Below are 25,529 nucleotides of genomic sequence, written 5' to 3' on the forward strand. Positions count from 1 at the left end.
GTATTTGTTTTTATCATGCTGTAAGATCATCTTTAAAATACGATTCGTGTTTCTTTAAGAGACGATGTAAACGTCACCACAGCTTCCGGGTCATACAGGAAGAGTTACCAAATATGGCTGACCGTTAGCTTCAGCTAGCTAGTTTTGCTCACGGGAAGCTGCAGAAGCCTGTGCGTACTTAGCTCCCTCATGAGCATACTGTACTTAAAATAATAACAATATGAATTATGTCAATATTTAATCAAGAGCAACTTTGTGTTTGCAAATGTACTCAGGTGCCAAGAGTATGGGCAAATGTTAACGTTAGCTAAGTTAAATAGCTCACGCTAGCTAGCTTTGTGTTGACAGTGTTTTTATTTATAGCTCTTAGGTATCTAGCTAACTTATATGTCCTGTACTTAAATAAGAGATACATCTAAATGTAGCCAGTTTTCTGATATTTCAAAATAAAGGTCTGTCTCCAAGGATTTTCTACTACTGATTGCATGCTGATTTTAGAAGAAGGTAGGATTTCTGGAATCACGGCGTGTGTCAGTCAGTCAACTCCCGTTTCCCTACAGGATGGCTTCATTTGGCTGGAAGAGGAAAGTTGGTGAGAAGGTTTTAAAGTCAGTTGTGCAGCAGTTTGAGGCTGAGGCAGAGAAGGCTGACGATGATGGACCAAGTCAGGACGAGGATGTGGACTGGCTGCACGCAATAAAACGACGGCGGGAGGTCCTGCTGGAGGACTGCGCAGCCAAGAGCAAGAGGCTGAAGGATGAGGGTGCACTGCTGGCTGAGCAAGGCAGGTGAGGGACGCTGTTAAGAGCTGGCAGTTTCTGTGCTGGCTTTGTGCACATCAGTGACAGCTTAAAATATAACACAAACACACAAACATCCATTATTTGGTCAGCTTTGTAACTTCTTTATTGAATTCATTGTATATGGAGTCACATATTAATTCTTCATAGAGCTGTACACTAATTAGTTGTTGCATGGGTGGCAGGATTAGTTAGATGTTTTTGCTCATTTATAAATTCAATTCTAGAAGAATATATACTGTACATTTAATATTTGCTCACCTGTTTCTTGCATGAAAAGGACTAGTGTTGAACAAACAAGCTTTTTACATGCACTATTATTTCCTTTGAAAGACATTTTTCCGTACTCTGTGCCAGTTTTATAGCAAGCAGGATTAGAACTTGATTCAAATTTTATTCTATGATACTGAGGGGTTCCTGTCTATTTGTGTGCTGCTGGATTCCTTATGTGCACTACAGTATTGAATAGCAGGGGCTTAATTACACCTTTTGATGGTACTGTCCAGAAACAGTTATTGCTGTAGCCAGTGAACCATCAGCTGTTCATCTTCTGAAGCAAGATGATTAGGAATTTTATTGTGAGAAAGGAGGGAGAGGAGAGTGCAACAAGGATAACAACACTTTCAGCTTTTACTATGTGTTTTGGTGAGGACATACTTAAATTCTCTATAGAATAGCCTAAAGAAGGTCAACTTTGCCAGTAGCTTGGGACATGTGATATTAGAAATCTTCCAAGAGAGGGCACCATTGTACAGAGCGCACATACCCATCTAACACAGCTAATAGCGCTGTACTGACTTGCTAATAAAGATAAACATTCAATAAATAATGTGTTTTAAAGGCACAGTCAAGTTAGAGCCATCTAAGCTTGAGGTTTTCCCTGAATTTTATTTTATGGCTTTTTTTAGCGAAAGCACAAGTTGTGCTTTGGTGTCTGCAATGATACTTTATTGTATAGATTTGGGTTTGGATATAACGGCAGTCATTTTCATTTTGGCCATTGGACAAGCTGGCTCTTCATGCCTGTCAACCTATGTTTAATATTAGGGTGTGAAATAAAAAAAATGGCAATTTAATTAAAGGTTTTAAACTTAAGTGATAAAAAAGACATCTTTAATCCCCTTGAAGTATACTGCTGTGGAATATGTTATTTTGAATTAAAGTAGCCAATATTATTATTTTAAGTGATTTCTGCCTGTGAATGTAAAAAACAATTAACAACACCATATTTAGTATTTATATTGTGTGACAAAAAATCACTCACCTGACTTTGCATGAAGTTGTTTTTGATTGACCCAGATATTAGAGACCAAAATAGGCCTCCTTAAGGAACTGATATTTATTTCATTATAATTGACCTTTTTAGCCAAGTGACAATCACTTTGTGAAAAACCCCAGTCCAGAAGATCTAATAGTGTTACCCTTAGTAACTGCCTGTAATTGGATTTGCAAAGAGAAACTGGATTTTGCCGGGGAAATGATGTCATGCTGCGCCATAATGGCTGTTCAGATGGTGTCTGGTCGGGGATGTCAGCCAGTAGTTTTTCTCCTCTAACGATATTGACTTCTGATGACATTAGAAGGTTTAGATGCTCCTAATGTAGGCCCTTGAGTCACATGTTCTGCAGATAGGTTTCCACATTTTTATGGTCAGCAGATATAATTTCAATGTAAATGTATAAGGGTCATAAGTCGCATTATTAACCTTCATACAGCAGCACACCAAAATGTTCTCTGTAATATCGACTATTGCTGCTGTGCAGAGTGGAATCTTAATAAGGATGACAGACTGCCCTGTCAGTGTTATATATGCATGAAAAGGCTGGGTGACACTTTTATTCATGAACTGCACAGAAAATAAAATAATACCCACTATCTAACTGACTGATAAACAAGTGGTTGAAAAAACAAAACACTCAAAAAGAATAGTCATACATTCATTTGTAAATGTAGCTTAACTCTGGGCCACTACTTATTGTTCTCCACTGAAGTGAGAGCCTTAAGTCTTCTGAACATTTGGAATAGTCACGCAAAGACCGTAGCAAGGCTCAACAGGCATTTGCTTGAGACCGTTGTCTTTTCAAATAGGTCGTACAAAAGATGACAGATTGAAAGTTCTCTCCATCAATCAGATACCAGCTTGATCCCGTCCAAACTGAAAAAACATGGTATTCTAGCTGTCAGGCTGAGTCAATATTTTCACAAAATTGAGCTTGCAAGATGTAATCTGGCTCTCGGAGGCTATTTCTAACGTTGAGCATTAATCATTCCAGTCAGTTTACTGGTTTTGTGCTGTCACCATAACCATGTGTTCGGGATGGTTCCTTATTTTGGACGGCTGTGTATAAAGTGGTCAGAATGTCCCAACCCTCTGCTTTTTTCAGCACAATAACATATCTCAATTAGTTGCACATTTGTTCACTCTTTCTTCAAACCACTTAAACAACCATTTATATTATTCAAATTATTGCAGGCTTCTTACTGTATCTGACTTTCATTCTTTGTCTCTCCCTATCTGTCTGCCCCTTGCTTTGACTGATGTACAGACTTGTGATAACAGTAGAGTTTGTCATATTGCTTAATTTCCGCACATGATTTTGCAGTGCCTTTTGCCTCATCTGGAAGATTTCTACACTGCTGTAGTTCCATTTCCTCTCTTCTTCTCTCTGACTGTTCAATAGCAGTGGCATATGTTTTCACAGGCTTGATCCTGGTTCTGGTTGTAATCCAAGTTTTGTAACCGATCAGTGTTAATGGTCTCATTGTGTGGTTTTAATTGCTTTTGATTTGTTTCCAGGATATCCTTCTCAATAAAGCTATAAAAGATGTAGACACGACAGACACATTGTGTTGTCAAACCCAGGATTTCGCCTCATAATCTTTCCAAGCCGTTGTCTTGATCAGGCTATTGAAATGATTCTTAAGTCAATATTGACTTGAAGAGGAGAGGGTTGTTAGAGTGAGCATGAACATGTTCACATGTCCGTTCAGTGAATATCGGCTTGACAAAAACCTAAATAATTGTGAACACATCTATGCAAAACAGATCAGTTGACTTCAGTGCTGACAGTTGCCTGGAGTGAGGCTAACTTCTGCCCAAATGTATTTATTTTTCCCTTTGCATGTCTTAAAAAGGGAGCTAGTAACCAATGTTAGTGTATCCCTAGCTCAGATAGTCTTATCTGATAAGAAACGGACTGCATTACAGGCTTCCCTGGGGAGAGTTTCATTTCAGACCTGTCTATTCACTTTAGTGGACATGCCATGCGTGTGTTTATTTAGCCTGTGATGCCATTCTGTCAGATAGGTGGACAGGTGTGCTTGCAGCTTTACAGCGTCATGCTTTCCTGTGAGCCATTTATCCTTCTTCACTCTATATACATGTCTAAAGAACAAAGATCAGTTCATTTGATTTAGAGCTTTTTGTTTGAGTGAAAATAAGGAATAACTAAAATGCGTAAGTGATAGTAAACATTAACTGAAATAAGACTAGTAAACATTAACTGAAATAAGACTAGTAAACATTAACTGAAATAAGACTAGTAAACATTAACTGAAATAAGACTAGTAAACATTAACTGAAATAAGACTAGTAAACATTAACTGAAATAAGACTCAGTCATGTTTCAGAGAAGTCTATTTACCTCAAGACTGGAAAGACAGGATCGGGGAAGATTTCCAATAACACAAGCAACTTCTCTATAACAAGAAATTACCACGTAAAACAGCTTTAAGAAATCCACTGAGCAAACACGTGGCCATGCGTTAGGTGACATCGAAATCTCAGGGCGGACACGATGAAACGTGAGCGTCTGATTGCTCTGCTTTACATGATTGTCTGTTTGAGTCTCTCGTGCTTTAGCATTGCTTTATTCAAAGAGTTGAACATCAGCCAAAGTCAATCCAAAGTCATGTTTACCTTGATGTAGTGCAACATGCGCAACACCCGCTATGTATGGTGTTGATAGCGTTGGGTAATTTGAAAGTCATACCAATAAACATCCACGCAACATAAATAGTTCAGATGCATGGTGGTTTAGTAGTGTATCACACTGCAAAGGTATACAGTGCACCAGTAGCAGCCAGGTTATGCTTTATGATGCCATAAACAAACTCTTCTCATGTTATTGATTAATCCCCCAGTTTTACCATGTATGTTTGAACTACAGTGTGTGTCTTCTTTAGGCACTGGGAGGCTGTTAAGAAGTGGGACGAAGCCATTCAGCTGACTCCAGACAATCCAGTACTGTATGAGATGAAGTCTCAGGTATATCATAAACCTATATTTTGATATTTACTCATTTTCTCACCTTTCTCGCCATATCTGCTGCTCCTTTTCTTTTAAAGTATGAGTATTTCAAGTCTGGCTTGAAGGAGTACACCGATTAAGCATTCCACTCCTGTAAAATTGTTGGATTCACAGTGGACAGTATTTTAAAAATAAACAATCAAACAGAAAGGATAAAAATTGAGGCAACAGAACCAGAAATATCACCTCCACACTCATATGCACATATGAGTGTTGTATCAAGATAGACTTTAACAAGTATGAACCTCTGCTCTAAGCAGCTAGTCTTGAGGTAACGTGGTTAAAATTGTCTTTAACCACATGTCTAAGACATAGTATGTATCTTCCGTTTCCTGGTACATGTTTACAAAATGTAAAAGGAGTCAAACGCCTACCTTCAGAGTTTGAGGGTGTACCATAGGCCGTATTAAACATGGTTTCTAGAACTCAATGTGGGCTTCTCCAGCTAACGACATCTTGGCAGTGCCTGACTCTGGCTAGTCCAAAGGTGGGCCGAATGAAGCCTGGTTGCTGAACCATCTAGCAGCTAGCCACATGAGAGGGCAACCGACTGTCATTCGAAACAGCCACACCCTTAATCATGCATAACTTTAAGCCTTAATATGATTTATATGTATAAGTTATATAAAACTTTACCCTCACACAGTTGTCATGATGGGGGGGAAATAACTTTAGACACCAAAACTGTACCAGGCTGTAAACATGTTTATTTTTGCTGTAAAGTTGAGAATTTTGACATGGGGGTCTACAGTGACTGACTCGATTTTGGAGCCAGCCTCAAGTGGCCATTCAATGAACTGCAGTTTTTGGCTTAATTTTTCAGCCCAGGAGGTTGCTTATACATCTGGATAGGACGATATGTCCGGGGTTTTGTTTTCTGGATATACCAAGGAAATTATAGCTAACATACAGTAAATCACTCACTTGCAGCAATTTGTTATACAGCTTGAAATTTCAAGATAAGTTCATGTCCTTCTGTTTGGGAATGCTATTGACCACATCCTGTGTATGTACGTATACACATCCCCGCCTGTGTATTATGTGTGTGATTATTTATCAGCCATCCCAGCCACGTAGGCCCTCTTTCAGCTGCCACTTTGGTATGCATTTGAGCTAGATAAGTGATATCAGCACAGAAAGTCTGCAGCATGTTTCCAACAGCTTTAATGTTTTATCTTTATAGCTCCATTTCATTGTCCCTTTCTCTTGTCCCTTTCACTTCCTCACGGTCGATGTCTTTGTCTTTGAGGCTTTTTTTGTCATCATTCCTCAGCTGTAGCTTCTCCTTTTCCTCAGAGGAGGTAGACAGACGGACAGAACGCTCTGCATAATTGCTTATTCATTTACTACAACTAACACAATAAAATATCTCCTTATAGCCCTTCACATCACATGGAATATTGTATGACTAATGTAATATTATCTATTATAGGATATTTGAGAAGGAAATCATTAGAGGGCCACGCCTGGAAAGCAACACCACAAAAGGGATTTTTCCCCCATGTTATGACTGACTTAAAGCACGAAATAAGCGTACTTCTGTTTTTGCTTAGATTCAGCCACAGTGTGTTTCACTACACACATGCAGCCCATGTAACCTATTAGTATCCATTAGCAGTGTTGATGTTATTCACATTCATTAGGTTGAAAATTGGCTCAACCTCATTCTATTCCCATTACTGGCCCAGATGACGAAGATGGTTACACTGATGCTGGTCATTTACTTCCCCTCATCACTTTCTTCTCATTTAACTCAATCAGTAATTTACCAACATGTATGTCCGCATATGTCTACTGTATGTCTGCCACAGCAGACTATAGTGCGCTCTACAGAAAATTGGCTGCATTTGTAAAACTGTCACCACTTCTTCCTGGCCATGTAAAGGATTTTAAACTTAAGGGGATCTTGGTGATAGTGAGAGGTGGCTTGTTTGGTCATTAAAACTGTTTTTGTGGTAAAGTTAGGATTTACTTTTTAAACTAACATTTATTGCTATTTTTCATTGGGATGTGTGTATTTGTAAATTTCTTTCAGTATGAGACAAAGGCAGACAGGTCTTGGGCCATTTTGCTTTTCAGTGTTAAGAGAGAGACATTTAGTAGTGGCTTATCACTGAATGGGCCTATGTGCCAAGCATAGGTATAAAGGCTGTAATAAAACTTACACCTAGATGCTGGACCTGGTTTGGGTTCAGTGTACCCTTTTGATACCCTTTTGAATTTAATTGTATCATGCAGTAGTGCTATTTCATCTGAATTTCTTGTTGAAGTGCTACAGAGAAAGACACTCAACACAGAAGAGCCACTGCTCCTCACTCTTAGTTCTGTGGTTTATTTGGTCAAAAGTGCACTCGTGTCTCCACTGAATATGTGACTAGACATGTGTATCGTGGTGAGATGGTGAGATGGTGAGATGGTGAGATGGCTGCTGTGTCAAAGTAGAATTGCTTTACACAAACATAAACCTATATGTATGATCTTTTGACAGAAAAAGCAGCAATTTTTCAGGCACTTCTGTCACAGTCTCGGCGCCAGACAGAACATTACACTGCAGTTGACAATAAAAACAGCACAGCCAGTAATTAGTGAGCCTTTTGAATAATGTTTTGTCTCCGTTTTTTATGCAAATACATGCACAATGGTATAAGCTCCTTGACAGCTTGTTTCCTATGTGACAAAAGTAAAAGTATTCTTATAAAACTGCATGCACTTATCTACTTAATGTCTGAATAAAAGATGATTCATAAGACTCCACTGCGTCTGGCAAGGTTACAGAGGTTAACGAGCTCAGTGCAAATTACAGAGAGTAATCTTATGACCATGACTGTGCTATTGTTCCACACTGTGCCGTATGTCCTTGAATGAGTCACGTCACTAATCAGTGACTAATCAGTTATTAAAATTACTTCATTTTCTGTTGATCAATCAATTTATCAACTAATTGTTTGGCTCTACACACTACATAGAATTTATAAAACTAAAATATTTACAAATATTGAATCTTTCAAATATTGCCCAACTCGTTCAAATCTTGAATCTTTCAAATATTGCCCAACTCGTTCAGAGCTCAGTACATAATCACTGTATCTATAATGATGAAATGGCAGAAAATTTTTAATTTAATTTAATCATAAAAATAAGCTTAAGGACAAGTGTTATATGCATGAAGCACAATCATTACGTAGCCTCTATAGATAGCTGTATTGAGCAGACACATGAGGTGGGCGACTACCCTCAAGGACTGTTCAAGGCAAATACAATATAGAGCATGAAGCCCTACTCTTTCAGTTGGACATTCATAAAATCATTCTAATGTAGTGCACATACTGTGTTAACACTGGGAATCCCACTTTTATACTTTGTGAAGGGTACTCCATGCCCACCGTTGAACCACATCATATTTCTCTACAGGTTCTGACCATTCTGCAGGAAGTGTTCCCTGCTGTGAAGGCAGCGGAGATGGCAGTGAAGTTCCGCCCCCTTTGGTGGGAGGGCTGGCAGACTCTGGGCCGTGCCCAGCTCAACCTGGGAGAGGTGGACCTGGTGAGTATTGCTTGCAATACACTCCAAATGAAAATTAATTTAGATACGCCATGTTCATAACAGATGATCACTGATCACAGCTTGACACTTTCCCACAAATTTTTCTACTCCTAAAAAAGCCGGAACAGTTTATAATCCCACTAAAGGAAACAAATTGGGGAAAAAAAACATGGCTCTTAAATCTAAATTAGAACATGATAAACATAATTATTATGTTAAGAAACGAGGTAATTAAGGAACTGAGAAAGGCCAAGGCTAACTTCTTGTAAACATTATTAGTAAGGCAAGAGACAATGCCAAGACCACAGGTCAGGAAATCAAATTAGAAGTGAAGTGACCTAGATGGAAATCTGACTCAGACCTATATAGATTAGCTGAGGCTTTCAACTGCTACTTTATTGACTGTTGCAGCACTCGCACAGAACTTCCTCAGCAGCCACCATGCCCCTGAATTCAGGGCTGCAAACTAATGCGAGTACTAGATAGAGGAATTTATGAATCATAGCTGGAGGAAATACACACAACCTGTGGTTGGGGGGGAATTACAGAATATTTTTTACTAAATGAGATGCAAATGTTTTGGGGATGGCTGAACCGTGCTCACTGCAGTGATTAAAATCGAATGCATCTCATGGTTGTAGTGAATGGCGCCATTTTGACAATACACCAAAATTTGAGCTGGCATGTATTGGCCGTACCAACATTCACTCAGTAGTGTTGCATAACATTTAACGGCTTCTTGCGCAGTCAGTCACAAATGATCATCGGAATGTTCCCTTTTCATTTCTGAATGTTTGATTTTGCAATGATCCGTTTTTGTAGATGACTCTAAATCAGCCGTGTCTAAGATCCGTCAGTTATCTCTGTTTACAACCTTTTGCCTCTTTCAAAGCACGGCCTGGTGCCTGGGGCTGGGACGATTGCTTAAATTGCCCCAAAACACGCAGGGACCTGTGGGTGTATGAAACCTGCAGATCATAGTTACACTGTTCGCCCATTCAGAGCCAAGCAAACAGGGCTGAACTCAGAAAGCCTCCGGTTAATGGCACTGTGCATTAAGTAAGAGACCTGTCCTACGGCACCAAAATCAACAATGGGAAGTTTTGAAAGTTATGTGAGCTAAAACTAAACCAAATATAGACACACCTCCTTGTATAATAAACCTATTGGGAAGGAAGGGGGGGAAGCGCACATCTATTTTTAGTGAGGCTTGTTCAGTCTAGTTTTAAAGCTTTGTATGCATCGACATGTTCGAGTAGTGTCTGTGTGTGCAAATGTGAGTGCAGCGATTCGTCATGTTTTCTTTCATGAGCCTGTTCTTTTCCTTTTCTTTTTAATCTCCATTTATTTCTTCCTTACTGAAGGAAAATAGAAAGTACCCAAATAAAACAAGCATTTAGCTTCTGATTTAGTTTTTTGTCACTTCTCTTAATGTTTTAAAAAATATTGGAAACTGACATTGACAGGACATTGCCATTAATCTCATCATCATTACATTTTCAAGCCACAATTTTCGCAGAGAAGCCAGTTAATCTGCCTACTGCAGCATTTTGTCTGCTAAAGGATTACTTTAAAAACAAGAGACTAGTCTGTTCAAGATGAAACACGACATGTTGTTTTAGGCACAGACAGTTTCATTTGTCAAACATGTATTATAGTTAACCTGTCAAAAACTTTTTCAGTTGAACTTGACAGTACAGTTATTTATGTTGCAGGTGGGGAACGTTTCACGTCAAGTTGATGCGAGATTCCCATTAAGAGGTTGATAAGAACGATCATTCTTTCACATGGAATCCAATCAAATATTAGGTTCATACCAGTTTACTTTTATGTTTACTAAAAAATTCCTTGCAACAAGTCCATGTTTTCTTAAAGCCATTGGGGGAAGAGTGCAAGCGTGAGAAATTATTTGGCCGCGCTGGTGCAAGCGACTCGGAGTGCGGGTTCTCTTAGCTCCGACACAAATCTGTTATTGAATCTTTTCTCTCTCCCGTCTTGTTCCCATTCGTAAAGAGCAATGATAAAATATTCACAAAACCAATGACGAGCGTTATATCAGCTGTCAATAACATGTAACTTGATGACCGATCAAAAGTAAACTTGGCTTTTGTCACAAAGATCTTTTGTGAGGCAAGAAAGTTAAATCTGTAACACATCGAGAGTGGGAGTGTTTTGTGGTTCCGAAAACTACAAAAGAGTAATATGTCTTATCTAGTAAAACAATGTAGCTGATCGAGTCACAGTCTAACGGTTAAACTTACATTTTTATCACATCAATCATTTAAGCTTTTCAACTACGTATATAGTTTTGAACTATATAGATTTTTTTTTCAAGCCTGAGTAGTGCTCCTTAAAATGGGAATGCTCCTTGAAATTAGCTTAACTTGTGTTCTTTCTGTTACCTTGAGTTGTGTCATCTTCACTGGCTAGTGCTAATTCATGCAAACGTAGGCGTTAAAGTGGGAGTATGAGAACTGTGATTTGGTGCACTACTGATGCAGACAGGTTTTCAAGCTCCAGCCAGGGTCACGTAGATAATTGTGAACAACTTTAAGGGGGAGTCAAGTTCACACTGAAACAATTCATAAATTAAATCGATTACTAAAATGAATCGACACAAATTATTTGCATCAACGCTTCGTTTAATCCACATAACTATACAGCACACTGTTTCACACAGACATTTATTACTGTCACACATCGCGCTTGCACTGTGTGAACACAATGTGATTATGATTACGCTGTTTGCAAGGTGGAGGAAGAGAGAGAAAATAGTGAGGGACAAAAAAGAAAGTATGGGATTGTTTCAAGCTAAAAGAAAACAACAGCTCTGTAATGTTACAGTCCATCCAACGTAAAACGAAACTTATGTCGCCTACTGCAACTGCATGACAGCACCTGATCAGAAAGCACCCGGACCACAGACAAGGTAACAGTAACTTTAGCTTTTAACTGAAATCATGATTGATTGTTGAGTTGAAGGGTAGCCAAAGTAAGCTGCAGTCCTCAGCTGAAAATGCACACACGTGTGTTGTTTGTTCTTCTGGTGGAGCAGTGAGTTAAGGGTTGTAATATCACAGTCATGAGGTAACTGGGTGTCGGGGAGCTGCACCTTTAGTATAACTTATATAGCACTCAGGTGATGTTTGTGTTGGTAAAGCAGCTGTCTGGTTGCTGGTCTGACGTTTGCTGTATGACACACTATGAATTTCCGAAAGGACTTATAAATATCTATCATCTATCAACGTACACAGCTGATCCTGTGACCAGGGTGGGGGGCGGTACCGCCGCCGCCAGGCAAAAGTACTTCTTAAACAACGCATCAATGAATCGATGAAATGATCTATAGAAGCTTCGAGTAATAAAATCATCGTTAGCTGCAGCGCTACTCATATTTCATTCATCTAACTGGCTTCGTTATAATAACATGGACCTCCCATTACACAAAGATTTTTCAATCCCTCTACTTTAGAGTATGCATGACAGATTTCAGACTATCATATATTAATTTATGAGCTCATTGGTCATCTCAAATAGCATGTTGGGATGCAGGCAGCAAGTGGTCACAGGGAAAGTTCATCAAACATCAGGTCCCATAAACTATTGCAGCCATTTGTATTCCTGTTCAATAGGACAATGATTTTTGCTCTACAGCTGCACAGTCAGCTAAGAGATATTGATGTCTTCATAATGAAACCAAAAATCTGCCTGCAATACAGTGCGATGAATGTTAGGGCCTTGACGATGTGCTCACCTGCTCATTCAGCTGCACAGATGCCAGTGTCACACCATTCATCTGTTGATAATTACAGTGAGCCCATAAATATGCCTGAAAGAATTCGGCTAAACATTTGATTTGTTGGAGACTATGAACTTGTCTTCACTGGCAGAGTGAGCAATTACTCCTTCATCTTGACCACCCCTAAAAGCTTGTGTATGAATCCTGATCTCACGCAGTACTGTCCCTGCAGGCTGTGAAGTCCTTTCAGGTTGCGATCCACCTGTGTCCGTCAGACCGCACCCTGTGGCAGGAAGACCTGGCGTGGGCGTGCAGGTTACAGAAGCAGCACTTAGCTACCATGGAGAAAATTCGACAAGAGGAGGAGACCAAAAAACAGATCCTTAATGCCCCTGAGCTCGAGCAGGACTATGATTTTGAGTCGGATGAGGTGCTGGCAGCCTGCGAGGCCGTTGCTGAGCGACAGATGCGCTATGAGGAGCTGAAGAGGACCGCCGTGGTCATAGACGCTGAGGGAAATATAAAAAATGTAGTCACTGGTGAAGGGGGATCAGAGGACACAGCGACACCATCAAAGGAACAGTTTGTCAAAGCAAGAGGACTTTGAACTGGTCTCAGCGTGAATTGAATGTCTGGGTTCCATTTTTTAGGATTGGAATGGGATTATTTCAGAAACCGCAATGAGTGTGTTAACCTATAGCATAACAACTTTTCTTTAGAAGCAAACATGCTCTGACAATGTCTAGTGAAGGATTATGTGCAACAGAATAAAATACAATTGAGGTTTATTGTTTTACATTTTCCGTCCCTTTAATGTTAATTGCATTATATGTGCATGTAAAGTTTTTGCATGCACACCCAAAGATTAAAGACATTTTAAATCTGTTCTGGCTCATCACTGTAAATCACCTTCAGTTCCAGACAGCCAAGAAAACAGCTTGAGAGTCATATTTCAGCCAAGAAGCATCTGGCGGTCCCTGGAAGAGAAGCTTCTACTCACATTTAGCAAATTAGCTTGGTTGGAATTGTCAAGCCTTTTTATTTGGGATTGTTATACAATTTAGACTCAGTTTACATAAAAGATGTACAAATTAAGAAGGAAAACAGAAGCTCCAACACACTAAGTATCTTGTAAATGAAGCTGCTAGCACATTATTGAAGAAACCCAAACATTTGAGTTAAAACTGTTCAGTAGTAGCCTACATTTAAGAAATTAATCTTTCAGAATTTAATTAAGGTTTATGAACACAAATCAAAATCAGAAAGAGAGGTGGTAGAGATTAAACGGAATAAAATAGTTGCTTCCTTAGGTGACCTGATGAAGGTCTTTATCAATTAAGGCACATCTGCTCTGATAGTCAGATGTTATTGTCTGTGATGTTTTGATGCGTCTGTGTTTGTGAAACAGGTTGTTGAAAAAGGGCATGCATGCTCAGCAAATTGTAAATGAGTAATAAACATGAATCAAAATGTGTGATAGTTCTGTGTTTCCTGTCGTGCTCTGTCTTGCTGGTTTTCTGAGTCTGGTGGTTATCTTTTATCTTTAGATGTTTTCTGGAGATGACTTGCTAGATTTTTCCCAAGTTGTTCCAAGGTTGAACCCAATATTAATTAGTTTGTTAGTAACAATAATAAGGGTCTACAGGCATTGTAGCAGCTCTGTGAGGCTGTACTAAATGTTAGCAGCAGCATGCACATAATGACAGCAAATAGCAGCTACACTGTTTACCATCTTAGTTTAGCGTGTTAGTATGCCAACATTTGCTGATTAGCACTAAACACAAATAAAGGTACAGCTGAGGCTGATGGGAATGTCATTAGTTTTGCAGGTATTCGGTCCAAAGCATTGGGCAAACTCAGATTTTGACTTAAACACAATAGATAAAAGGACAGGGGATTAAAATCATTACAATTCATCCTCTGGGGACCATTATCTATAATAATAATAATAATAATAATAATAAGCTATTTAAAGGAGATTACTTGAATGAATCTTGGAAATAAATTTGAATATGCAGAACAATATTGGAGCACAAATAGCAAAATCAACATGCGTTTAGCAATTAGGAACTACTATACAGGAACAGGATTTATTCCTAAAAAATAAACTTAATTTAAGTTGCAGCTTGGAAAGAAGGTTTGCAATGTGTTATGTGAACGGCAAATGTACAGCTAACTTGTGAAAGTAAGGATCAAGCTCGTCAGGACCTGCGGATTTGTTAGAATCCAGTTTGTTAGAGGAGTAAAATGAAATGGTTGAAACACTGAATGAATTGCGGGTAGTGACAAGTGAGCACTAGGCTCAGTAGGTAGTTTATCAGTTAGAGTAGTGGTTCTCAAACTTTTTCATGTGAAGGACCCCGAAACTGACACAAATTTGACCATGGACCCCCATTTGAAAAGATTTTGTCCCAGGATTGCCCATCTGATAGATTTTTGACTTAGATGATTTATTTAAGAAGGTGTATGAAACCCATAAGCATAATAGGCGTATGTTCTGTCACTGTGTTACTCATGGATGGAATTATAGTGAAAATAAATTATTCCCGTTTTTGCTGGGGACCCCATGGAACCCCCTCAAGCACCCCTGGTTCTCTTTGAGAACCACTGAGTTAGAGAACATGAGTCTGGCAACTTATTCATGGCTACATTCCCAAATAAAGATTAGCTGATTGCTATGGCGATGGGGACCCTTTACAAATAAACAAATTGCACTTCTATATAATATGCTACAGAGTCAAATGCAGTAGCAAACACGATGAAGGATATAAAAGACGACGCAGTAAACGACAAGCTGTGTTCTGTTTCCTTGTAACAGCTTTATTCAGTTTTTCCAGCAAGTCATTGTTTCCAAACCAGTTAACAGCGACAACAGTCAAAGAAAAAAACAAACATCATATGATCTAAAGTATAACTTATAGTATAGGCAATGTTCTTAATGTAAAATGTCAGTAGAGATAGTAACTGTTACAATATTAAGATTCAGCTTACTACAATCGTGACTGTGGTTTTGTTTCAAACCTGTGGAAAGAAACCCTTCTACATGTGTGGACGTTAGATACAAAAAAATTAAGTTATTTTCAGCTTCACTTCTCAAGCAGTTGGTGCTCCTCCTTTGTAGGGCATTGTAAATATAGAAATAATTGAGTTCCTATAAAAGGGCCACTGGATGTCTCGAGATAATACAGGTTCTGTATGAATAACTCTGAAAACTGGATCTGAACATACCCTGTTTATCCTGTATGTATGTGGTTAGTCAGCACCACTGGCAGGTCATGTAAACAATGGTTAGGGTTTCTGCCATGTGATCATTCTGAACGGTTCTGTAAATGTCAAGACCAAGATCATATTCAGAACATGATTTGAAGTTGTCTCACCCTTGTCTGCGACACACCCAAATCATTTCTACTGCAGCTGTTGTTTTTAAAAGTTGCATAATAAGATAAATGGAGGTCACCTGTGTTTAATTAAGGTGTGCCAAGTATTTTAGCTTAAATACACATGTATCTGGATGCTCCAGTGGATGGTTAGTCAATTTCTTGGTTAACACTGTGTTATGACAACAAAATGTTTTATTGCAAGGAATGAAGAATAAATAAAGAAAATCCCATTTAATTGATTGTTGTTAATTGTTTGACTGTTTTTCCAAACCAAACCAAACCTACACTCTATCTACCTTACAGCTGCTTGTGATATCGAGAACATGCACCCTTTTAGTACCTAATGTTAGGCCTTAACATACAAGTTAATTATATTAGCATCAGAGTTGTTAATATCATCTTATTCCACACTGTCTGACATAATCAGATTATTTCAACTGTTCATTGTAGTTATTTGATGTTTACACTGAGCGAAGTATTCAAACCCAAGACACCATGTTTTTAGATATGCCTGCAGCGTGGCTCTCTGGAAAGAAAAATGAAACTGACTGTGGTGATCCCCTGACTTTTTCTCCAGCACCACCAGGAGCTTTATGTTTGTTTTGCTTTTAGTGAAATGTCTTGAAAGCTATATTGGGTGGATTGCCATTAAATTTGGTTTAATGAATTTGTGATAGCCTGTCTTTATCTGTAGGGCCACCAGCAGGTCAAAGTTGTCACTTCTGCTGTGAATACTTGAACATCTAATAGATGTATTGGCCCTAAGACTGGTTGGATGGATGGGTCAAACACCGGACTTTTACCCAGGAGAGTGCTGTTTGTGAAGCCTCAGCTTTGTCTTTAGTCCTAATTATCAATAATTCAAACATTACACCTGCTTAACATCAGCATGCTAGCATTATCATTGTGAGCATGTTAGCATGCTGATGTTACCAGTTAGCTCAAAGCACCATTGTGGCTAAATACAGTTTGTCAGAGCTGCTGGTAAGGCTGCAGTTTATGGCTGTACAGCTCCATCATATGGAAATATTCTAGATGTCTTGTGCATCATTTTATGATAAAATAAAATGGACATTTTAGAAAGAATTCATGGTTTGCCTCATGCCTTATTTCAACTTTCCAAAGCTGGTCTAAGTCTAAACAAAACAGCAAATAGACATTAAGAATGACAATTATGATGGGATCAGAGAGCGCCTGAGACTAAAAGAAATGATGAATGAATAGACTAAATGAATAGACTTGTCAAAGCTAAGATAGCACCAGCAACCAGTGGAAGGCACAAACACAGTGGTGATATGCCTTGAAGGGTATGATAAAGACAAAAGATCTCCATTTCTGGATTATTTGCTTCATGTAATGCTAACCATGACCTTAGCATAAATATAATCCTAAATATATCTGACCTAATTTTATATCCTCATGCACCTCAACCCTAAAATTAGCCATAGCCCAAATACAATAGTACAAATACTGTTATTAGTTTTAGATCCATCATGTCCTGGAATTTCCAATTGCTCTTAACTCCATTCATTCGCTAAAAGGCCACAACATGAGCACACTGCTTTTTGAGTGGCATCTTCTAATAGCTGATTGTTTTCACAGGCTCCCCATGGCAGGGGTATAAATGTCTAAAACAGTCTGTCACACATACCAAAGTGTATTACTAGCCTTAGCTGATGAGTTGGGGAAGGAGGGGACGAGTTTCCAAAAAGAATCATTTTTACTTTTGCCCTGTTATAATGCTATCACAACTGCTTTGTCAACACTATTCCCTGCCTCCCGAGAGACTCAACAGCTTTAACAGATTTCTCAGTCTGAGGTCACACTCTCTTTATGGGATATTGTTCTCAGAGGGAGGTTTTTACTGCTATCGGAAGGCTCTGGGCACCGGCCACATTGGACCTGGAAATTTTCTGGGGTCAAGAAACAATCTGTCTGCAGGTGAGCGGTGCCATGCCACCTGAACTGGCTGTTGATTAAAAATGTGTTATAGCGCTCTTGTAGATGAAAGGAATAAAAGCTGACCTGTAATTTCTCTGCAGCAGTGACAGGCTGGCAAAAGAAAATGTTATTGTAGAGCATTTAATTGAAGACAGCTTTGAATTTCCGTTGGGATCTGGCTGAGCTATCTCTGAATCTGTTTTGACATAGAAATGAATCATCCAGTAAATACTATTAATTAGGGTTGTCATAAAAAGCTTTGCAGCATGTCTTTGCACATGACCTGCCAGCAGCTTCAGTTGTTTTGATCAATAAAGATACGTACTGAATCATTAAAGTTGCTCTGTTGAGGATCATCAATATTTCATTTTCAGTAAAGATTCATAGAGGCCTCATGCAGGTTATTTAGATTTTGCTGACCTATGTCTTGTGTCTGTACAGATACACTAGCATCTGTACAATAGCAACTATGGATTATTTTCAATTAATATTCAGATTATTTTCTTCTTTCAAAAATAGTGAAATATGTCCAGCTCAAGGTGGTGTCTTAAAAGTAGTTTTTTTGTCCCCCTAAAAATTTTATTTACAATAATAAAAGCAGCAAATCCTCAAACTTAAGATGCTGGAACTGGTGCAATTTGGTTATTTCTGCTTCAAAAATGACTTAAATGATAATTGCTTAATCGGCTGATAGTTTCAGCTCTAAATATGTTCCTGATAATTTCCCTTCCTGCTTTACTGCACACTATACATATTCACCATGCATGTTTAGCCTAATATCATATACTAAGACAGAGTTTGCAATACATCACTATCATACTAAACCTTAACTGTTACAGTTTGCAAAAGAGTGACGCAAGTTCTTTATTTATATGAATATTTACCATATTCACAGTTTGGTACAACATTAGTCTTGAAATATATAATGGTTTTTATATCAACCTTTATAGCAACAATAGCATTAATGCTGTGTTACACCAGGAAATCCATTGTTAGAAAAGGCAAAAACCTTTAAACTCATCAGACACGAACTGAATAATGTCTTCAGTTCTCCTTCCCCTTCTTAATTCCCCATTTAGATGCAAATAATATGTAATTGGATTAATCCTTAAAAAGCAAATTAATGTTTTTTTTTAACACATTACTTTAGGAGGCCTCCTAAAATCCCCCAGTGTCTGTATTGTGGAAAAGCCAATAGTATAGCTGCCGTTTGTTATGAAATGTAGGGAATTGTAGCTTTGATGTTCTGTCAAACAGTTTGACCAAATTGTCTGCAAATGTTCCTACATACAAAAAAAAAGAAAAGAAAAAAGAGAGAGAACATATTCATCTTGTACCGATTTAAAATGGCTCCAAACTATCTGGACCTTCTCACAGAGAAGATGATAACGTACAGTTTCATACTTAATAAATTAACATAACTATTAACATAACACATAACTTTTCACATTTTAACATGAATTCTTTACAGTCATTGTGCAATGCTACAAAACAAGCATTACTAACAGCCTAGAAGTGGTTTCAGAGTTCAAAAAGTGCAACACAGGAGCTCCTGTACGTCATGTTGTTCTCTGTGTTTTGATGATATAACTGTTGTGATTGTACTGAAGTGTATTTTGTGATATGGTGTTTGTGTTAAGTTATGACTGAGGAGTAATATATTGATAATGGCTATGTAGTTCCGTAATTTCTGTCAAATGTCTTTTTATTTGCTCTCCACTAAATATCTATAGATTGATGATGATAGTTCAGTCTTCACGCTTTTCCATTACTCATTAACACGTTTTTGCTCTCATTAGTTCCTATCTTCAGTCCCGAGGCGTTTTTATTACAGTGATGACAGCTTTTCGAAATCACGCTGACTGTCATATGCATTTCTCCTGTATGTTTTCAGCCTCATCTGTGAAGGTTACATGTAGGGCAGGGTCCTTTGAGCACAATGGAAGCTCTTTCATTGGCCTGCCCGGCGCTGTGTCCTCTAAATCACTCTGTGAAAGCCCCCTCTGAGGCCCCTCGACCTCCTGGGGGTCCTGTAACGTCTGTACAGTCGATGGCCTGGAGCCGCCCTGCGTCCCCGCTTGAAATGACCCCAGCCTCCCGGTGTGTCCCTCAGATGGGTACAGGAAGGTCTGGGAGGTGTTCATCATTTCCCGAAGCTCACGTGAAACCAGTGAGGGTGAGTCCCTGGAGATGATGGAGGAGGAGAAGTGGCCGTCGGCACAGTGGAACTGCCCGCCGTTCCTTCGTCCCCTTCCGCCCATTTTGCAGAACAGACACTTGATTTTCTCCATCAGCTTGAGGACCACTGTCTTTCTGAGCAGGATGTAGATCCAAGGGTCTAAGATGGGGTTGACAGAGGCCATGCGGATTGCCAGCAGGTCTAAAGGGTCTTTCTGGTTTCTGTACAGCTGATTCACAAAGATCCTCCACTGATGGCATAGAAGAGAAAAGAGCAATGGTAGACACATTTAGGAACTTAACAAGCATCCACAAGTTGTTTGGCTGTCACATAAAGGAACGTGGAAACACATTTCAAATGCAGAAACAATTTGAGCTCATATTTTTTCAAGCCCAAACTTGTCTACACTTAATTTACAAGAGTACAATCATTGTTTATTTTACATATTCCTACATGGCTAGCACAGAATGGTCAAATCTAAATAGATACTGAGTGTAACTTCTGTGTAACCACAGCAGGGATGGCAAGAGGCCAATAAAAACAGAGTTACAATTCTCATCATCATTCATCATAAGACAGCATTTGGCCACTGGGCTTCCCCAGAGTCTAATAATCAGCCTCATCATAAAGCCAGAGTCAAAAGGCTTGCTATTTTTTTCAAGTATAGAAGTGAGGTCCTTAAACGATAATTTAACAGTTTTTCCAAGTGTGTCTTAAAATAACACCCACTTTAAAGCAGATTTGGCTAGCCATAATTATTCCTCCTGTTCCTACTGGCCATTAAAACATCCCTTTCTAAAACTATTCCAGTGGAATAGATGAGGGATCAAAAGTGCAGTCCTTGATATGCGCAATTAGACAATATAAGAGGGGATCTTACACACTTACAGTCTCTTTAGTGAAAACTTCAGGGGACACTGTTTCCGGGCTGAGCTGAACAATGAAGGAGTTTTGTACTAAAAAGACATCAACTTTAGAAGATGCTCACTTTATTTGTAACTTCAGCTTAACTTTTGAATGTATTTTTATTCAGAAGGAGACCTGAATGATTGCAAAAACAGTGTAAGTGCACACATGGGTACACTATCACTGAAATCAGAGATACAGAGATAACTGCTTTCCATTCCATCCTGCGTGAGCAAACTCATTGGGGAACTCTCTAAGCGACTCTTGCTCCGTCTGGTGAAGAGAGCTGCAAACCCCCTCAGTGACTGTTGCCGGTAATCAGTTCTCAGCCGCATATTTCCCTACTATGCTAATACTAAAACTATGGAAATGCTGCTTTTGTTAACAAAGCTGAAAGGACTGCAGCCTGAGCGTTGTCATTGGTGCCTCAGGGAAATGCGTCATCTGACCACAAAGATCTAGAACTGGAACATGAAGTTCACTTAACATATTATTATAATTATCCCACCTCCCCCGTTTGTTTTTGTTATTTTTTCAAGAATTTAGTTGTAAGCTCTTCTTTCTCACACTTAATATGTGCCATTCTTAATGCCTAAACAATATTTTATGCACAAACCCGGTGACAGGTTAAATTTTCCCAATACTCACCACTAAAGGTATGGAGCAGATGAGAACCACAGCGGAGGTTGCTATAAGCAGGATCACCATCTGGATCTCTGCGCCAGCTAATCGTCCGAAACTCCGTCTGCGCCTGAGCTCCGCGATGCGCCGCTGGTCTGTGCCCAAAGATGTGCGGCGGATATACCGCTTGTGCATCAGGATCAGAGCCCCGCACACCATCACGTTGCATATGACAGTGGCCAACACAATGGCTGAATTCACACCCGCGTACATCAAATTAAAAGTCGCGACTGTTGTGTAATTGGTCTGCCAGTCGATGAAACACCAGGTCCCCGAGTCCTGGAGCTTCACCTCGCCGAACCCCATGCCGGGCAGCGCGCAAAACACGATGTTGGAAATGTAAATGCCCAAAAGAGTCAGCGCGGCGAGTTTTTGGTTGACGTACTCGTTGTAAAAATACGCATGGTTTATTGCCAAGTATCTCTCCACTGACATTGCAAACACAATACTGAGCTGGACCAAGAAGAAAAAGAGGAGGATGAAGCCGGAGTACTGGCACAGCGGATCACCTCCCGGCCAGGAGCGCTTCATGTAGGTTGCGATGGTGACAGGGCTTGCCAGCAGGGTGCCCAGGAGGTCTGTCACCGCCAGGCCACATACAAGTGTGTAAAAAGTAGTCTCCTTTTGTTCCTTCCGTGATATTCTCAGAACCACTATGGCAATGACGTTTCCCACCACCCCGAAAATAAACATAATCACCGGAATGGTGGGCGGTGGAAATCTCTTCTCTGTGTCTCCCGTGGAGTTCATACCTGCAGAGTCGTCTTTCACTGTTTCACACTAAGAAAAGGTTCTCCTCTCACTTCCGAAATAGTGACACTTTCCATTAATGAGCAATCTCCAGGTTCTCCAACAAGCAGCAAATCCATCTTTTGTGCACAGAATGGAAACTCCACAATCCGCCAGTTTTGTGATGAACCAACAATCCACAGGATAAAGATGCTTAGGGTGCTCTAGTGGTTTGGGTTTTCAAGCGATGCTCCGAGACTGACTGCGTGCTGCACTCCAAGTTGTTCTCACACTCTCAACTGACAGGGAAGTTTCTTCTGGGGCCACTGAAGGCAGCTCCTCCTCTGCATTTCATTTAACCAGTGAGCTGTTTGAGAGACAGTGTAGCAAAGCACCACATGCAGCGGCAGGTGTCCTGCCCAGTTTCAGTTCTTCCTTGCCACTGAATTCCCCCAGACATTTGGCCTACTTGCAGCTCCGGCAGCGTGAACCTATATCATCCTCGTCATCTGTCAATTAACATCAGCAAAGTCACATCTGTCACTTGATTTAAACAACGTCAATGCTTTTATTAAGAAGTCTGCATATATAAACAGGTTGAAATAATCGTGCATCATGTAAAGTGTGTGAGATAAAATCCGATTAAACGTCGATCAAAAGCAAGTAGAAGTAGACTATTTGCATTGTACTTGGGTATTTCCGTTTACTTTATACTTCTACTCCACTACATTTCAGAGTGAAATAGAGTATATTTTCCCTCCACATTGATTTAACAACCACAATTAATTACTTTACTGATTAAGATATTTCATACAAATCATTTCCTTTTAAATTATGTATGTATTTTTTTTATGCAAAAACCTTTATTATCAAGTCGGTTTAGTCTATTGTTTAGCCAATAATGGAGTCTTAGCCCCTCTTTCTGAATAATGCCCCAGCCTAGTATGAATTATGAAATCAAATTTTTCTTAGTTCTAACAACATGCATCATAGCCTACTTCTTATTTTTAGATACAGGTTCTACAGTTCTACAGGTTTATTTGAATCACAAAGAAGTTAGCAGAACATAGCTCCACCTCAACCTATTACAGCCATAACATGCAGTTTACACACATATGCATCAGTAATATTAATCTAATTAGATATGTATATGAAACAAGCAATTCTACAGTACTTTTACTTTTTTACTGTAACTGAAAGTATCCTACTCATGTGATTTTGAATGTAGGGAGTATGGAGACTTCTTCTACCACTGTGAAACACAAAGGGGGACCCAAACAGAGAGACCACAGCTTGTACCACATAACCTACTTAATAAAGTGTGTGTCTCACTTTAAGGATTAAGCTTGCGAGTGAACAAATTATGCTTGGACAACATACTGAGGATACAGAACTGCAGATGAGTTGGACCTCCCTTTCAAATGTGTCAAATCAACAAAAGATGGTAGTGATTCATTGAGAGTTTGACAACAGTTCCAGAGTATTTATTATAGGGATTTGTCATCTCTGTTCATTATGCCAATTTTGATCAGATCATTTTGCACAGTTGATTTTTATATAAACTGTGGATATAGCCTGACACATATTATATAAATCTGAGATGTTCCTTATGGTGGAACAAAAAGTGCACTTTCTCAAGTACAGTTTTGAGGTATTTTACTTGAGTATTTGCTTTTACTTCTACTGGATTTTTGTGACTGCTAATTTAACATATTATCAGGGTTTTGATGTGTATAGGTTGAGGTTTATGGACCCCCAAAACAGAATAAAATGTAGTTAGCAGGCAAGCCAAAAATATATCAGAATACAACAATAATTAAAATTAATATTGCTTGTTAAAATATTAAAATTGAGACGAAGTAAATTAATATTACTTTACATAGTCCTAGGTAGTTTAGTCTGGAACGTTGAATCAGATTTTATAAATTGGTAATATATGTTATATGTTAATTTTTAATAAATGTGGAGTGCAATATTTCCAAAATTGTACTTATTCTAGGCAAGGCAAGTTTATTTTGTGTAGCAGTTTTCAACAACATTGCAATTCAAAGTGCTATACCTAAGACAAGTAATTCAAGTTACCCTACGTAACTGTAGAGACCAAAGCTGCACTTCACTATATGTTTCTCACATGCTTATTAAAGTACTGAGACAAAAGAAGTCACAATAGTGATAATAATGACAGGTGTGATTCCAAGTGTACATCCGAAGCTTCAAAAAGGTTGCAAATGAGTACAAAATAAGTGACCCACTTTATGTACTGCAGTGGGAAAAGTGTGTTTAAATAAACAGCTTAGGCAAACAATGGTCTTACTGTGAATTGTATTCAAGTTTTCTGCAGAGTTGCATGGCAGAGTTTTAAAGATGGCTCTCATGAAATTCCTATTACAGTACACTATTACTGAACTTTGTTTTTCACACTCACAAAGGTTAGACATGAAAGCACACCACTGCGTCATCCAAACGTACTTCTGGCTTGTGGTAATAGCAGCTCTTAACCGAGGTTTCAGATGTTGTAAACATTCCCCTGAGTAAGTTCAAGTTTGCAAAGTTGCTGCACAAAATCTCAATGAATTTAAACATTTCAACATTAACTGAAGAAATATATTGCTTTAAAAGGGCAAAAAGTTTTTAATTTTAAAGAAGTGCTCAATGAAATTAAATGCAATTTTAAGACATGAACAGTGCATCATCATCAGTGTATGTCTGACATCATTTTTGATGCTAGTTTTACTTGTACAAGCTCATTGTGTTCACCAAAAACATCTGCAGCAGATAAATATCCAAATGTTTGCAAGGACACTAGTCAGGGAGTTGATAGTGTGTTCACTGAATCAAACAGAGACTGGCTGATGAATCAATTCTGTTATTTATTGCCTGTAAACAAAATGTTTGAGCAGGATGTTAGTGTTTGTACACTATAACAAAGTGGTGGCGTGATCTGCTGTGCATGCTAAAATGTGTCATGCATTCCACCTAACAATACCGTAACCTCTCATAGGTACCACTTCCTCTGACCTTGTGGTGATGTTTTCCTCAAAGACAAAAAGTGTGTCTTCTCCACTGTTCCATCACCACCCCATATGTATTACATATAGATATAATACCATGTCCCAACCACCACATGACAGACCCCCAAAGTGTTGTCTACAATTCCATTTGATTAGAATCTTTGTCATTTTAAGATATCGCTGTTAAATCCTGTGCTTTCATTTGCTTCAGTCACTGAACTCACAATGTCTATATTTGGGACCAGCATCTATAAGGGACAGCCTTTACATTTCTTTTGCACAAAACTCTTACTCAGCAAAGATGGGAAGTA

The 25,529-nt window shown here is 39.0% G+C and overlaps 2 protein-coding genes across 4 annotated transcripts; one reads left to right on the forward strand and one right to left on the reverse strand.

The window, feature by feature from the left end:
* Positions 1–47: 47 nt before the first annotated feature.
* Positions 48–13,863, forward strand: ttc33 (tetratricopeptide repeat domain 33). Of its 3 annotated transcripts, none has more exons than XM_046066624.1 (5): positions 48–170; positions 561–788; positions 4,986–5,067; positions 8,521–8,652; positions 12,624–13,863. In XM_046066624.1, the coding sequence occupies exons 2-5, from the start codon at positions 562–564 to the stop codon at positions 12,996–12,998; spliced, it is 816 nt and encodes a 271-aa protein (XP_045922580.1). In that variant the 5' UTR covers positions 48–170; position 561; the 3' UTR covers positions 12,999–13,863. The 3 variants fall into 3 exon arrangements, with proteins under 3 accessions (XP_045922580.1, XP_045922581.1, XP_045922579.1); XM_046066623.1 differs by lacking the exon at positions 48–170 and adding an exon at positions 203–452; XM_046066625.1 differs by lacking the exons at positions 48–170; positions 4,986–5,067 and adding an exon at positions 188–452 and having other exon boundaries at positions 561–784; positions 12,610–13,863.
* Positions 13,864–18,545: 4,682 nt separating this feature from the next.
* On the reverse strand, positions 18,546–22,639 carry ptger4b (prostaglandin E receptor 4 (subtype EP4) b). The gene is made up of 2 exons (XM_046066622.1): positions 21,446–22,639; positions 18,546–20,141 (listed from the first exon to the last, which is right to left on the reverse strand). The coding sequence occupies exons 1-2, from the start codon at positions 22,226–22,228 to the stop codon at positions 19,578–19,580; spliced, it is 1,347 nt and encodes a 448-aa protein (XP_045922578.1). The 5' UTR covers positions 22,229–22,639; the 3' UTR covers positions 18,546–19,577.
* Positions 22,640–25,529: the final 2,890 nt, after the last annotated feature.

Source organism: Micropterus dolomieu, linkage group LG13 (genome assembly GCF_021292245.1).
Source record: "Micropterus dolomieu isolate WLL.071019.BEF.003 ecotype Adirondacks linkage group LG13, ASM2129224v1, whole genome shotgun sequence".
NCBI classification, from domain to species: Eukaryota; Metazoa; Chordata; class Actinopteri; order Centrarchiformes; family Centrarchidae; genus Micropterus; species Micropterus dolomieu.

What these genes read in the sequence shown, in the direction of transcription:
- ttc33 (XM_046066624.1), top strand. Translation starts at nt 562, where the DNA reads ATGGCTTCATTTGGCTGGAAGAGGAAAGTTGGTGAGAAGGTTTTAAAG. An exon ending in CTGCTGGCTGAGCAAGGCAG is followed by an intron (nt 789 to 4,985) that starts GTGAGGGACGCT and finishes TGTCTTCTTTAG; the next exon opens with GCACTGGGAGGCTGTTAAGA. An exon ending in ACCTGGGAGAGGTGGACCTG is followed by an intron (nt 8,653 to 12,623) that starts GTGAGTATTGCT and finishes CTGTCCCTGCAG; the next exon opens with GCTGTGAAGTCCTTTCAGGT.
- ptger4b (XM_046066622.1), bottom strand. Translation starts at nt 22,228, where the DNA reads ATGAACTCCACGGGAGACACAGAGAAGAGATTTCCACCGCCCACCATT. An exon ending in TCTGCTCCATACCTTTAGTG is followed by an intron (nt 20,142 to 21,445) that starts GTGAGTATTGGG and finishes CTATGCCATCAG; the next exon opens with TGGAGGATCTTTGTGAATCA.